The 15,379-nt window shown below is 55.4% G+C and overlaps 1 protein-coding gene across 6 annotated transcripts in view; it reads left to right on the top strand.

Moving 5' to 3' along the window:
• The first annotated feature begins 33 nt into the window (after positions 1 to 33).
• The window catches only part of TTC21A (tetratricopeptide repeat domain 21A), a 34,954-nt gene continuing 19,608 nt past the window's right edge, over positions 34 to 15,379 (top strand). For 5 of the 6 annotated variants that reach the window (XM_066351991.1, XM_066351989.1, XM_066351994.1 and 2 more), the window contains exons 1-9: positions 34 to 145; positions 1,852 to 1,981; positions 2,786 to 2,896; positions 3,583 to 3,749; positions 4,908 to 5,030; positions 6,915 to 7,072; positions 10,032 to 10,116; positions 12,910 to 13,008; positions 13,922 to 14,114. In XM_066351991.1, coding sequence (XP_066208088.1) covers positions 119 to 145; positions 1,852 to 1,981; positions 2,786 to 2,896; positions 3,583 to 3,749; positions 4,908 to 5,030; positions 6,915 to 7,072; positions 10,032 to 10,116; positions 12,910 to 13,008; positions 13,922 to 14,114 — 1,093 coding nt within the window. In that variant the 5' untranslated portion in view covers positions 34 to 118. The other variant, XM_066351995.1, reaches the window with a different exon arrangement.

Here is a 15,379-nt window from a genome sequence, read left to right as displayed (position 1 = left end):
CTAAGGACGCGCGCGCCTTCAACTTCCCGCCGCGAGAGGCGTGTCCAGGACCCTAATTCAGGAATCCAGCACAGCACCGCCCCAACAGACCCGGACTCCGAGCTGCGAGCGCCCAGAGATGAGCAGCAATGACTCTTCCCTTATGGTGCGTGGCTGCCCGGCCGCTCCGTTTAGGACCCTCCGCCCCTGGCCCCGTGACCCCCGTGACCCCCGCGCCCTGCTGCTCTCCTGCCACCATTCTAACCGCTCCTGCTGTCCCCTTTACCCGCCTTTCGCTGTCCTCCGTCGCTACAGGCCGTCCTGGGTCCTGGCTCCTTCTTGCCTACTTTCCCTGGCGACTACGTCCTCTCTGGTGCTCTCTGAGAACCCTGAGCTCCAAATCAGCATTCTCACCCAGTCCTGTCCCCAAGTAGTCCCCAAAACAACACACCCAAATCCATCTCCACCAGCTTGCCATCATCTCTCCTTCCCCCTGCCATTGCCTCTTCTGTTCCCCACCTCAGTAGATGGCACCACAATTCGATCCCCCAGCTTTAACTCTTCCACATACCCTTGCCCTGGTCCTACCTATCAGCAAGAAATGTCAGCTCCAGGCCCTGGCCGGTTGGCTCAGTGGTAGAGCGTCGGCCTGGCGTGCGGGGACCCGGGTTCGATTCCCGGCCAGGGCACATAGGAGAAGCGCCCATTTGCTTCTCCACCCCCCCCCCCCACTCCTTCCTCTCTGTCTCTCTCTTCCCCTCCCGCAGCCAAGGCTCCATTGGAGCAAAGATGGCCCGGGCGCTGGGGATGGCTCCTTGGCCGCTGCCCCAGGCCCTAGAGTGGCTCTGATCGCGGCAGAGTGACGCCCCGGAGGGGCAGAGCATCGCCCCCTGGTGGGCAGAGCGACGCCCCTGGTGGGCGTGCCGGGTGGTGGGCGTCCGGGTGGATCCCCGTCGGGCGCATGCGGGAGTCTGTCTGACTGTCTCTCCCCGTTTCCAGCTTCAGAAAAATACAAAAAAAAAAAAAGAAAAAGAAATGTCAGCTCCTAAATGTCTCCTGAGATCACCCACCCCACTTCTATGTCCTAGCCCAGGATCACTACCATCTTTCCCGAGCATCTGTAACAGTCCCCCTCCCAACTGGTTTCTCTGCTTCAAATCTCTTCACCATCAGTCCCCTCTACCCAACCCTCAACTACACACACACACACACACACACACACACACACACACACACAGCGCCACTCCCTGCTTAAAACCATTCCAACTGCTTCCTATTACCCTCAGCGCGATGTCTGGGCCCTTTCATATGGCCCATAAGGCTGGTTACAATCCAACCACATCTGTCTCCCACCCCAGCACCCACAAACCTTAGGGGAAGTGAGACTCGCTATGAAATCCCAGACCCTGTTGCTGTGTGTAACCTTTGTCAAGCCCTTGTCTCCGTGGCCTTCAGCTCTCTTAACTGAGGATAATAATGCTCTCTTAACTGGGAGAGAATAATGTGGAATGGATGCAAAGCCCTGGGTACAGTTTCCAGCAGGTGGTTAGCCCACAATAAGTTATAACTAACTACTGATGTAATTATTTTTATTATTGGTCCCTTCTCTTTCCCCTTTGTTCCTTCCTAAGACAGCGTGAGTTGAATTCTCCACACTTGAACCAGAATTTTGTATAATTCCAAAACAAACACCTCCAACTCCTTCCTGGTGAAACTGCATGGAGCTGCTCCTGGGGCTGGTGAACAGGATGGGGCCTGAATGTTCTCTTTCTCTTTCCTTTACAGAACTGAGGAGGAGCAGGGAACAGGGGAGGGAGCCGGTCAGAACAGAAACAGAGAAGGGCTATTGCAACTTTGTCTTCCCTCCCGCAGGCGGGGATCATTTACTACAGCCAGGAAAAGTACTTCCGACACGTGCAGCAGGCTGCGGCCATGGGCCTGGAAAAATTCAGCAATGACCCTGTGCTGCAGTTCTTTAAAGCCTATGGAGTCTTCGGGGAAGGTAAGGACTCGTCGTCATCGTTGGCCTCCTGACCTGGGCACTAGCGCAACACTAACACTGGCTCCACCCAGATGCTGGCTTCTACCCCAGTCACAGAAACTCTCAGCACTCAGTGCCTAGATCCCCAAGGTGATCCACAAAAGCCTCTGCAAGCCGTATCTATGTAGTTGACTTTGAGACCTCAGAGGGCTCCCTGCTACTGCTCTGCACCTCAGTTTCCCCTCCAGACAATGAGTGAGTGGAAAGATGAATGCATGATTGTTGAACTGACCCCGGCTTGGGAGCTGGGAGCTGGTAGGGCAGGAAAAGGAGGAAGTGGTGGGTGTGGGCACGGGGAGGTATGTATGGTAAGGAGCAGGGAGAGAAGCGGGTGCTGACTCACTGACATGCAGGAGGTAGTCCTGGGCCAGGGACGGGCTGAACTGTCCATGGCCAATGTCAGTGGACATGAAGGGGAGATGTAATCATTGGCTCTTGAGCAGCTATCTGGAAATGGCTTGAGATCCTTCTTCCGAATTACCCAAACCAAATAAATATCTCAGCCTTGCAGGTATCCCTGTGAGTACTCCTGGGCACATCCTCAGCTCCATGTCCTCCAGCTCCTGGCGGTCTGGACCATGGTGCCAGCAGCCTTTTCAGGAAACTTAAGTCTCCAGGGACCTCAGGTTATTGGACCATTTAGTCCTCTGATTCTGGGTGAAGCCAGGTGGTGCCAAGCCTCGGGTCAGCTCTAATAAAGGCCGCCATGTATCTGCCCGCTGGGCCTGGAGCCCAAGAGCATAACCACATGGTTTGTCCTTGCAGAGAGCATCCAGGAGGCCATCAGCAGCCTGGAGAGCATCCGGAATCACCCCGACGTGTCCCTGTGCTCCATCATGGCCCTCATTTGTGCTCACAAGCGCTGTGAAACCATCGGTGAGTGCAGCTCTGCTCAGCTGGGCCTGGCCCCACCAGGGAGAAGTGGCCCCACTCCAGCGACACAGCCCTTCAAGGGCTGCAGGAGGAGGTGTGCGCCCTGGTCACTGCGGGTTCTGGTGGCCTGCGAGGAGTGGCCACTGTTTCCTTCCCCCGCAGAGCCTCAAGGAAGAACCCATGCCCAGGCCCAATCGAGTGGGAGCCACAGGCAGAGGGCCTGACAGTGGGAGGGGTTCTCCTTCCAGATCCCGAGAGTTGGGGAAACACCCTGCTTTTCTTTGCCAAGAAGTTGTCAGAAAACAATCAAGTTGACATAAATAATTCCACTGCTAATCTCTACTTCTCTAGAGTGGTTCTAAGGAAGTACAAACTGCAGGTCCCCACCCAGAATGAACCATGGACCTGAGGAGGGGGATTTGAGTTTGGTCTGTCTGCTCAGCATACTGCTGGGCACCCAGGAGAAAAGAGAACTCTCAGACAGCAAGCCCATGTCCAGGCCTGGCATCTCCTGTGGCTCCATAGGGGCCTCACCTTAGGGGCCAGGGTTGCTGGTTTTCAGGCCCCAGGCTGGTGTGGAGTCAGCTTCCTGGGTTGAGGGAGCCCCAGAGTGTCCCTCAGCGCCCCCTGCAGGACCAAAGCACACGTCTTCACCCTCACGTGTACTCCTCCTCCTCTCGGTCCGGCAGACCTAGAGGAGATTCAGGAGCTCGAGGGCAGACTGAAGGAAACCCGCAAAACGACCAGCGCGCCGGCCCTGTACTACGCCAGCCTCTTCCTCTGGCTCATGGGCCACCATGACAAGGCCAGGGATTACCTTAACCGCATGCTGCGGTTCAACGACAGCTTCAGAGAGGTACTCGCCCCGGGCGGCATGGGGGCAGGGGGGAAGGAGGCAGCGTCCCACCTCGGAGCAGGGTGGCCCCCCGACACTGACCAGACCCTGGGTCTCCAGGTGGCCCCACCCATGTCGTCTGGGCACTGAGCCCCGTGCACACGGCGTCTGTCCAGAGGGCCCATCTGCAGACAGTGTCCCGTGGCCTGCACTGCAGACAGTCTAAACATCTTGAATTCATTGCTGACGTTTAGGGGTCAGAAGATTTTTACCTGAAAGTCCAGGTTTCTTGTTTTTTTTTGTTGTTGTTTTTAAACCAGATGGACTGGCTGGACTGGGCCTGCGTTTCCTCCCTGCAGCCATCTGCTGGGATGCAGGGTGGCCCGTCCACCAGTCTCCCACGCGGACGTCTGCACTAAGGGCGGCAGGGGCGCCTCCCTCCGGGGCCACCCGGCCTTAGCAGGGGCAACATCACCCCCACCCCCGACAGGGTGAAAATTGGTTCTGGGAGGATGGGTGAAAAAATCTTCCTGTTTATGTATGGAACACAGATATATATACACAGTGTATCTGTATATTAGCATTTCTTGGAGGGGGAGGGAATGGTTAGGAAAGAATGTCTGAAAAGGCTGCTCAGGAGGGCAATAATGGAAGAGTTGAGAAACACCGTGGGGGCCACGAGGGCCCTTCAGGACAGGCCCTCCCCGGGGCTCCTGCAGCCTCCCCTCCCGGCTGCCCTCCCCACCTGTGGGGAGGGAGGGCTGGGCAGGTGAAGGCTGCAGGACAGGCCCGGGAGCTCAGAGTGGCTCCTGCTCACCTGCTCCGAGGACATGCCCGGCGCCCCACGCAGAGAGCAGGGGTGGCCCTGCCCTGGCACCCTGGGTTGGCCGCCTGAGCCCAGAGTAAAATAAACAGGCAGCGAAGAGACAGGTAACAGTGCCTCAGGAAGAGAGCTGTGGGCGTCACGGGGAGGACCCAGCCCAAGCCTGGGAGGTCACAGAGGCCTTCCAGGCTGAGTGGCAGTTCGGGGAAAGGATTTGGCTTGGGGCCGTGTGCTGGGAAGGGCATTCCAGGCAAAGGAACAGCAGGGTCGAAGGCCTGGCGGGGAGAGGGAGCGGGGGCTGCCCGGGGATCTGTGTGCGGGGCGCCTGCTCAGCTCTCCTCCTGCTCTTACCCCAGGGCTACGTGCTGCGAGGCTGGGTCGACCTCACCTCCGACAATCCCCACGCCGTGAAGAAGTCCATCCAGCACCTGGAACAAGGAACTCAGGACACCAAAGATGTGCTGGCGCTGATGGGAAAGGTGGGTGTGGGGGGCGGTCCTCCTGCCTGGGCCTTGGGAGCCAGAGACCGCCCAGGGCACCTCAGGCCTGACCCTCAGTCTCCAGGCTCCTCCCCTGGTAGATGACCCTCACGGATCAGACTAATAGAAAAACTACCTTTTAATTCTCTTCTGTTTGTATATGCCTTTCTTATAAAATATATATGGACTCATTAAAAAACAGAAGTCTGGCCCTGGCCGGTTGGCTCAGTGGTAGAGCGTCGGCCTGGCGTGCAGTAGTCCCGGGTTCGATTCCCGGCCAGTGCACACAAAAGAAGCGCCCATCTGCTTCTCCACCCTTCCCCCTCTCCTTCCTCTCTGTCTCTCTCTTCCCCTCCTGCAGCCAAGGCTCCATTGGAGTAAAGATGGTCTGGGCGCTGGGGATGGCTCCTTGGCCTCTGCCCCAGGCGCTAGAGTGCCTCTGGTCGCGACAGAGCGACGCCCCCTGGTGGGCAGAGCGTCGCCCCCTGGTGGGCATGCCGGGTGGACCCCGGTAGGGCACATGCAGGAGTCTGTCTGACTGTCTCTTCCCGTTTCCAGCTTCAGAAAAATACAAAAAACAAACAAACAAACAAACAAAACCAGAAGTCTAAAAATGTCAAAAGATGAATGGAAGCGGCACGCTGAGCCCTGTGGCTCCAGAGCAACTCACGCTGACGTTCCAGCGCGGTGCCTCCCAGTGTTTTTTCCGTGCAGGGGTTCAAGGTGTTCCTTGGGCTGCTCTTCTGGGAAGCAGAAGCCATGGAGGTTAAGGGGCAGGGGCCTTATCAGGGAGCACCCCTGGGACCGATACCCCGGGGAAGGAGAAAGCAGGACTGGGTGGAGGACCAGCTGGGCGGCGCAGCAGTCACAGCCCCGGGCTCGGTCCCTTCAGCTTGGAATTGTAAACCGGGGACAGCCCTTCACTGCCTCCCGCACTGACTGGTGCTGGCTGCGGGCTGCCCCTGGGCCGACCGGGCACCAGGAAGGAGGCTCCCCCGAGGGCCACCTGCTGCCAACTCTCCCGGTCCTGAAGGGGATCACACAGCCCCTGCCGCAGGGTGGGAGGTAGCGTTGTCACTTAATATAGTTGTAATCACAAGGCATCTTACCATGTGGGTTCTTTCCTTCGTGTAAGATGCTGTCATCTGCAAAGGTCCTTTTGAATGGCTCCATAGAAACAATCCCCTATTGAATGGGCCTAACCTCATTTGCCAACCCGATGTTCCCTTGTTTGGATATTGAGATCGTTTCCAGTTAACGATCTGTGCTCTGCCGTGAAGATGTTGATTCACAAAGCTTTGTTTAGAAGAATCCTCCTCTTTCGAAGAAGTATCTTCGTGGACCGTTACTATAGGTCTAACGTAAGCAGCCTTTCCGATTTTTTCAGCGTCCAGGTTCAGTTCTTTTAGGAGCACTGCCCTCCGCCCCTCAGGTACCTGTGTCATGACTCACCCAGGAGAACCCGGTGGCCGGCAGTGGCCAGCCCAGTGGACCCGAGCAGAGAAAAGGCCCCGCAGCCTCTCGGTAGAGGAGGTGGCCCGCAAACCAACTGACACCGAGTGCTGCCCGGGGCCCCAGTGAGCAGTTTTGAATGATGAGCTTCAGGAAAGCAAATGGAGAGTGAATGGGCCGTTTCTGGAATTGGCAAGTGCCCAGCGACCCCAGCTCTCTCCCGAGGGGACAGCCCTCACATGGCCTCCCGTGGGGCTCAGCTCTCTTACTGGAGCCCCTGCCTTGCCCATCCTGGGTCCCAAGACTGCTGTGGACCTGGACTGGTCACTGAGTGTCCATGTGTCGGGCTCTGTTCCTGTCCTGGTGGAGACACTGACATCCCCTCCTCCCTTCGTGGGTACTGAGGGAGGCCCCTCTCTTCCGTTCCTACAGGCCACATACTACCTGCTGCAGCAGAACTACTCAGGAGCCCTGGAGGTGGTGAACCAGATCACCGTCGACTCGGGGAGCTTCCTGCCCGCCTTGGTCCTGAAGATGAGGCTGTTCTTGGCTCGGCAGGACTGGGAGCAGACGGTGGACACAGCGCACACGTGAGGGGCGACCAGGCCACTAATACGTTCCCGTCGTACAAGGTGGGGTGATGGGAGATTCGGAATATTTGATGGAAGAAGACAAAAGTAAAAATTGTCACTAGAGGAGTTGTGAGTACTGACCGGATCTCATCAGGACGGGGAGGAGCAGGGGACTGGATGTAAACGAAAGCCCTATGTGGCATGGCAGGAAGCCAGCAGCTGTGGCCTACAGTGGACAAACCAAAAAAAACAAAAAACAGGCATATCGTGGTATCAGCTTGTTGCTTAGAGGGGAGATGGGGGAAACCACCTGTAGAGAACCCGCAGCAGCAAGAGTTTCAGGGTGAGAAGCAGTTGCCTCTGAGGAGTGGGGTGAAGGGGGCTACGGACTACTGTATTATTTAATATCTTAAACCTGTGGGTGTAATTTACTTTAATAAAGATGTTAGGGGGGAAAGGCCAATGGTGACTGAGAGAAGACTGTTAGTCTGAGGCTGGGCATTCTGCAAGACAGTGGAGGTCTGAGGCGTTGCTGGGACTCGGGAAACCAGAGGCCAAGCCGAGGGTGACCCCGAAGCCTTTCCGTGGGGAATGGGAATAAAGGGTCCTTCAGGGGAGAGGCGTCTGTTGGAAGTGTTTTGGAAGGATGGAATTTTCTAGATAACTGAAGCTTATCTCTTTCACTCAAACACTCTGTTTTTAATCAAGTAATTCTAAAAAGTATGAAAGTATGATACTCATTTTCTCCCGAACAAGAGTTCGTGACTTTTTTTTTTCCTTTTTCTGAATGACTAAGTCCTCACTAGGAATTGTTCATTCATTCTGTGATAATATACAGCACAGTTCTGAAGAAAACAAAATGCAAACAAAACTCTTCCTTCCCCGTGGAGGGTTGCTAATTCCTCCGGAGGCCAGTGCCAGTTGAGTCTCACAGAGAGAGGGGCTGGCTGGACATTGAGGGTGGTCCCACCCTGCTCAGCCCACCAGGCCGCACAGGTGCAAGGACTCTGTGCTCCTCGAAGTCCCTCTCGCTGTTGACACCTGGCCAGTGTCCTTGGCAGGAGCTGGGTCAAGAGCTTGCTTTGGAGCCTTGGACCTGGGCCAACAGGATATCTAGAAGCACCTGGCTGCTGGCCACCACCATGGGTACACACGGCTGCCCTCGCCCAGGGCCTGCTGCCCTGACAGGCAGGGGGACAGTGTTTGGCGCCAGTGGGTTGAGCCTAACACTCTGACACCTTCCTTCACGGAAGCCTTCGCAGCTACTGGTGTTCACAGAACTCTCCCACTTTTTAATCTCTGTTTCTGGGTGTGTTTCTCTTGTCACCCCTGGTATTATTTATTTTGTCCCTTCTCTCTTATTTTTCTTCATCAGCATTAAAATAATGTGTCTCTTTTATTAGTCTTCTGAAAAAAGAACCAGCTTTGAGTTTTGTGGCCGCTATTATATCTTTGTTTTCTAATTTATTAATTTCTGCTCTTTATTTTTTTCCTGCCTACGACTTCCTTTGGAGTTATTCTGCTGTTTTCACCTAGCCCTTGAGTTGAACGCCTGGTTCATCCATTCTTGGTCTGCCTTTAGAATACACTCATTTCATTCTATGGCTGGCCCTTGAGGGACCATTCCAGCGGCATCTGCACACTTTTATGTGCAACGTTTTTAGTGTCATTTGCTTCTAAGAACTTTCCGATAACCATTCTGATTCTTTAGTTCATAAATCATTTGAAAGTTGTTGGGGTTTTTTTCTTTTAATTTCCCAATGTACGAGGTTCACAGTGCCTTCCCAGTGATTGTACATGGTTAGAACTCCTCGAATGTGAATGCGGACTGTTGTCCAATCACGTTGGAATTTCACCTGTTAATTGGAGTAGCCCTCTATTAAACAGAAGGCCATTCCCTGACCAGACTAAAAAACATGAAGTTTCCTATAAAGAAACAGAATGTTGAAAAGCCCATAACATGACCAGCAACTGCATCTTCACAATGACACATGTGGAAACTGCATCTTCACAATGACACAAGGTGCCCTTTCCAGCTAGCCGCAGCAAGCACTTCTCTGCCTGGCCCCCGGGCCCTGGTATCATGTCATGTCTGTGTCAGTTGGGATATGAATAGGCATCTGTCACAAAGACACCCCAGAATACATGACTTAAATAACAAAAGGCGGCCCTGGCCGGTTGGCTCAGCGGTAGAGCGTCGGCCTGGTGTGTGGGGGACCTGGGTTCGATTCCCGGCCAGGGCACATAGGAGAAGCGCCCATTTGCTTCTCCACCCCCCCCTCCTTCCTCTCTGTCTCTCTCTTCCCCTCCCGCAGCCAAGGTTCCATTGGAACAAAGATGGCCCAGGCGCTAGAGTGGCTCTGGTTGCGGCAGAGCAACACCCTGGAGGGGCAGAGCATCGCCCCCTGGTGGGCAGAGCGTCGCCCCTGGTGGGCGTGCCGGGTGGATCCCGGTCAGGTGCATGCGGGAGTCTGTCTGACTGTCTCTCCCCATTTCCAGCTTCAGGAAAAATAAATAAATAAATAAATAACAAAAGGCTTCTCCCTTCTTAGGGAAAAGTTTGGGTGGTGGTCCAGGCTGGGATGGCAGCTCCGCTCTGTAGGGTCCCAGGCCCCTTCTGTCTCTCTGCTCTGCCATCCCGAGGACGTTGCTCACATGGTCCACATTCCAGCCAGCAGGGAGGAGGAAAGAAGAAATGGAAGGCACGCCATAAGGGCACCATTGGATGTCACACTGGGCCCTTTCACAGATATCCTGTCGGCCACGACTTCATCACACGGCCGTACCCGAGCCGCAAGGGGAGGCTGGGACGTGTAGTTTCTATCCTGGGTGGCCATGTGCCCCGCCAGTTAGGTCGTTCTATTAGGAAGAGAGACGAATGGGTATTGAAAGACGAGCAGAAGTGGCCACTGCCACACCGTCCTAGCCTTGCCTGGAAATACTCTCTCAAGTCATGCGGTTCCTCTTCCTATTGCAGAATCCTAGAGAAAGACGAAAGGAATATCGATGCCTGGCAAGTCCTAGCTGTGCATGAACTTGCAAGAGGAGGAAACATGACCACAGTAAGTTCTTTACTCAGAAGTTGAACCTCGGAACAAACACAGCCAAGGAGGAACCCCTCATAGCACCTCCACCCCCAAGGCTTCGGAGGGTGCTCCCTGGACCTCAGCCCCCTCCTCCCTCTCCCCCCATACTCCCTGCCAAGGAGTTCTGAGATCTGGTTTGGTCTTTGGTAATACAGTTCCAAACGCAGGCAGTGAGGTGGCCTCTCGTTCTGGCACGTGGGCATGGCCACCTGGGCGGGTATCTCCACCTGGATAAGCCCCAGGCTCCTCATTTGTAACATAGAGATGACCCCAGCCATCTTGAGGTTGTTATAAGGACTGAATGGGATGACAAGTGGAAGGACTTGGAGCATATCTGGTGCACTACAGTAACTTGATCTATGCTGACCCATAGGAGTCCTGGCTGTTTTTCAGATTTCAGTAAACACCTTTTTGGTGGGGGTGGGGGTGGGGTAGGGGTGGTTGAAAGTGCTCAGAAATTGACCAAGCACAACCTGGTCCCAAACTTGCACCTAAGCCTTGTAGTTTTCCAAAGAAACCCAAAGTAGCCCTCCAATACAGTCAGAAAAACCTAGAATCTTCCATGGAAACCTCAATGCCCAGACAGGTTCTTATTTTCAAAAAGAGTTTGTGTTTTCAGCCCAAACCTTGCCTTTGGAATAAACGCACTAACCTAGTGGAGAGTGTGGTGAAGTGAGTGTCTGAAACAGGGGTCCCCAAACTACAGCCTGCGGGCCTCATGCGGCCCCCTGAGGCCGTTTATCCAGCACCCCCACTGCACTTCCGGAAGGGGCACCTCTTTCACTGGTGGTCAGTGAGAGGAGCACATTGACCATCTCATTAGCCAAAAGCAGGCCCATAGTTCCCATTGAAATACTGGTCAGTTTGTTGATTTAAATTTACTTGTTCTTTTTTTTTTTTTTTTCTGAAGCTGGAAACGGGGAGAGACAGTCAGACAGACTCCCGCATGCGCCCGACCGGGATCCACCCGGCACGCCCACCATGGGGCGACGCTCTGCCCACCAGGGGGCGATGCTCTGCCCATCCTGGGCATCACCATGTTGCGACCAGAGCCACTCTAGCGCCTGGGGCAGAGGCCACAGAGCCATCCCCAGCGCCCGGGCCATCTTTGCTCCAATGGAGCCTTGGCTGCGGGAGGGGAAGAGAGAGACAGAGAGGAAGGCGCGGCGGAGGGGTGGAGAAGCAAATGGGCGCTTCTCCTGTGTGCCCTGGCCGGGAATCGAACCCGGGTCCTCCGCACGCTAGGCCAACGCTCTACCGCTGAGCCAACCGGCCAGGGCTGTTCTTTATTTTAAATATTGTATTTGTTCCCGTTTTGTTTTTTTTACTTTAAAATAAGATATGTGCAGTGTGTATAGGGATTTGTTCATAGTTTTTTTTATAGTCCGGCCCTCCAACGGCCTGAGGGACAGTGAACTGGCCTCCTGTGTAAAAAGTTTGGGGACCCCTGGTCTAAGAGGTCATGGCAGATAAAGGAAACTTCTGGGTCCTTCTGCACAGCCCTGGGTGGAGGATTTTGCGGCTGGGGGGTGATGCGGAGGGGACAGGCTGTATTTGGAAGAAACACTTGAAAAGGGACCAAGAGCTGTCTGTGGGTAGGTACAAGAAAACAGGCCTGTCCTCGGCTCTCTGAGACCCCAGAGCCCTGGGCAAGACCTGGCTTGAGGGTTAGTTGCATGGACAGAGCTGCCCCACCTCAAACCCGGGGATCGATCCCCCGCCCCAGCCAAGGCTGCCCAGTTCTAATCTTGAACTTGCTGAGCAGCGTGGACCCACCCCATGGGCTTTCTCTCTGGCACCTCTTTGCAGCTGGGAACTGAGAACTCCCCGCTCCCGGGGAGGGGGTAGCGGAGTCGTCAGGGGGAAAGAACACAGGTGTTGGAGGCCCTGGCCGGTTGGCTCAGTGGTAGAGCATCGGCCTGGCGTGCAGGAGTCCCAGGTTTGATTCCCAGCCAGGGCACACAGGAGAAGCGCCCATCTGCTTCTCCACCCCTCCCCCTCTCCTTCCTCTCTGTCTCTCTCTCTTCCCCTCCCGCAGCCGAGGCTCCACTGGAGCAAAGTTGGCCCGGGCGCTGAGGATGGCTCCATGGCCTCTGCCTCAGGCGCCAGAATGGCTCTGGTCGCAACAGATGGGCAGAGCGTCGCCCCCTGGTGGGCATGCCAGGTGGATCCCGGTCGGGCGCATGCGGGAGTCTGTCTGACTGCCTCCCCGTTTCCAACTTCAGAAAAATACAAAAAAAAAAAAGAAAAAAAAGAACACAGGTGTTGGAGTAAGCCACTAGTTGGCTGGGTATCGTTGGGGAAATTCCCTGACCTTTCTGAACCTTTCATCTGCTGGACTGGAAAATTCGGATAGTCAACACTGACTTACAGGGCTGTTGGGAGGCTGCACTGGAATGACAGAGAGGCACCAGTGTGGAGCAGAGGCTGGGAGCCAGGGACCCGTCCGAACCATCTGCTCCTGGGCCAGCCCAGGTGGTCTGCCACTGATCTGGTGGGCTGCAGTCTGGGCACAGGGGCAGCTGGCTCCCGGCTCTGCCTGGGTGGGTCTGAAAAAGCAGCTTCTCTTCACAAATTTGAGGGGCAGTGCCAGCTCTTGGGTGAACAGTGTTCCCGCCCAAGCCCAGGTCAGTCTGACTCTCTGGGCTGCACTCAGGCAGGGGTGTCTTTAAGACTTCCCAGCTGATATAGTGGACAGCCAGGGTCGAGAACCTCTGCCCAACTCCTGCGTTACGTATTCCTTTGACGTTGTCTGTTTTGTCTCTGCAGGCTGCCGATAATGTTAGAAATCTGATTAAGGCACTAGAGACAAGAGAACCGCAAAATCCAAGTCTCCATCTTAAAAAAATTCTTGTGGTTAGCAGACTGGTAAGAAGGCTCTTTCCCGGGTCCTGAACTACGGCCTCTCACCGTGTCCCTTAGGGGCCCTGCGGTCCCCGTGGAGGCTCCCTGGGGACCCTGCCTTTCCTCTCTCTGCTTCACACTTGGCCTCTCAGGCTGGTGCCTGACCCCCTGTGGCCCCGACCCGCCTCTGGCCAATACCTGTACCCTGTGGGCTCTGTGTCCTTGGCCCAGGTGCCCCTCACAGATGCCAAGACCAGGAAGGTGAGGTCTGGCAGCGCTTTTAGAGTGGGAGGTGACTTTGGGGGGGAAAGAGGGTGGTAGTGTGGCTGTTATGTAGCAGGGCTGTGCCCGGCCCTGGCCTCGGGGTACCGGGTACCCACCTCCCGTATCCTTTCTGTGGAAGTGGCCTGCCAAGGGGCGTCTCTGACACCAGGCAAGGTGCCAACACACCAGGCCCCCCAACAGTCTGACCCTGTCAGACCCTTCAGCCCCAAAGCAAGGTTTATTAAAAGGACATGCTGTGAGGGTCGAATGCCACTGGGCGACCTTTGCTCCCTCCACGTCTGTGTCTGAGTGTCTCTATCTCGTTCTCCACATGTGGGAGAAACACGCTTGCAGCCTTTGGGGCCACTTCCCGACCATGGGGCGCAAAGAGCTCTCACCCAGCTGCACCTCGTGGTGACTGGTTGGACCAATTACTGTGGCCAGACAGGGTATGAGTCCCTGTGGCTGGAGGCAGGTTCCACAGATGCGACCAGTGGGAGGTTCTTTGGGAGCCAAATAGCTACCAAGACCCAGCTGCCTAGACATAGGGTGCCTCTTAGCCTCTCCTGAGCACCCCCGAGGCCTGTCAAAGTGTCCCCCAGTGCTGACGTGGCCTTGTTTAGACAGGCTTGACTGGCTGGTCTTCCCATCCCTGTGTGTCTGTTCCTTGCAGTGTGGGAGGCACCACGTGATTCTACAGCTAGTGTGTAGCTTCATCCAACGCATCGTGATGGCCACCCCCTCCAACGTCCACGCGGCCATCGAGCTGGGCTATCTCTACATCCTGCAGAACCAAGTGAAAGAGGCGTCTACATGGTATTCGGAGGCCACGAAACTGGATGAGATCAATGTGGCTGCCTTTGCAGGTCTTTGCAGGCTGGGCAGGGTGGGGGATGGGAGGGCAGGTGTTGGGAGCCAAGCAGAGTGGCCTTTCTGGGTCCAAAAGAGAGGTGTGTGAGTTTAGAGTGTCTGAGTTTGGGGTGCATTGAGTGACCCGGTGCATTTCCGAGTGTCTGAGTTTGGGGTGCATTGAGTGACCCGGTGCATTTCAAGTGTCTGAGTTTGGGGTGCATTGAGTGACCCGGTGCATTTCCGAGTGTCTGAGTTTGGGGTGCATTGAGTGACCCGGTGCATTTCCGAGTGTCTGAGTTTGGGGTGCATTGAGTGACCCGGTGCATTTCCGAGTGTCTGAGTTTGGGGTGCATTGAGTGACCCGGTGCATTTCCGAGTGTCTGAGTTTGGGGTGCATTGAGTGACCCGGTGCATTTCCGAGTGTCTGAGTTTGGGGTGCATTGAGTGACCCGGTGCATTTCCATGAAAGCTGCAGACATAGATGTGAGAGGCCCAGGAATTCTCAGAAGTGTGTTCAAAGCTGCTCTGATCTATATGAGACCCCCGATGTCCCCACTCTGACCCCCCTGGACAGCCTGCCCCTTCTGCCCGGTCATCTCTGCCCCTGCTTGGGCCCCCAGCACATGCCACCCCAGCGCCTTCGGCCTCCCCTCTGTACACGCTTCTCCCACAGGCCCCTGAGCTGACAAGCCACCAGAGGGAGCAGTTCTGAGGGTTTTACTTCCCTGTCTGTCCCGATGCTTCCCCGACATCTTCTATAAAGGTCAAATGAGTCTCCCAGAGTCCAATGTTTATTCTACACATTTTACAAAGCCCTCAATCCGTGGTCTCTGGTGACTTCGGAACCAGTAGGGTTGAGTTTGGGTTGAGGGAGCCGTACTGCGCTCTGGCTGGGCCCGCTTCTCACCCTGGCTTTGAGGAGCCGTGTCTCCGGGGCAGGTCCCTTCTCTGTACTCCGGGTTTGTCATCCGGGCCGCTCAGTGGTCAGAGGGGTCCCTCTTCACCTCCGGGTCAACGTGTCAGGCTGACTCCTCCATCCACGCCTCTTCCTCTTCCCCAAACCCCCATGAAAATAAAGGAAGACTTTTTGAAAAGATAAATCCAGCCATAGAAATAAGGAAAGGTGCCGTCCGTGGACCAGAAACTCTGAGAACATCACATTTATGGAAGATATAAAGCAGATGGCATGCAGTGCATAGACATGTGCAGGCAAGTCTGGAAACCCGCGAGCCAGCACGGGCAGGGACGGGTCAGTGCGACACCGGGTAGACCAGCTTTC

This window comes from Saccopteryx leptura, chromosome 10 (assembly GCF_036850995.1).
Source record: "Saccopteryx leptura isolate mSacLep1 chromosome 10, mSacLep1_pri_phased_curated, whole genome shotgun sequence".
Classification (NCBI taxonomy): domain Eukaryota; kingdom Metazoa; phylum Chordata; class Mammalia; order Chiroptera; family Emballonuridae; genus Saccopteryx; species Saccopteryx leptura.
This window is presented reverse-complemented; position numbering and strand designations above follow the sequence as displayed.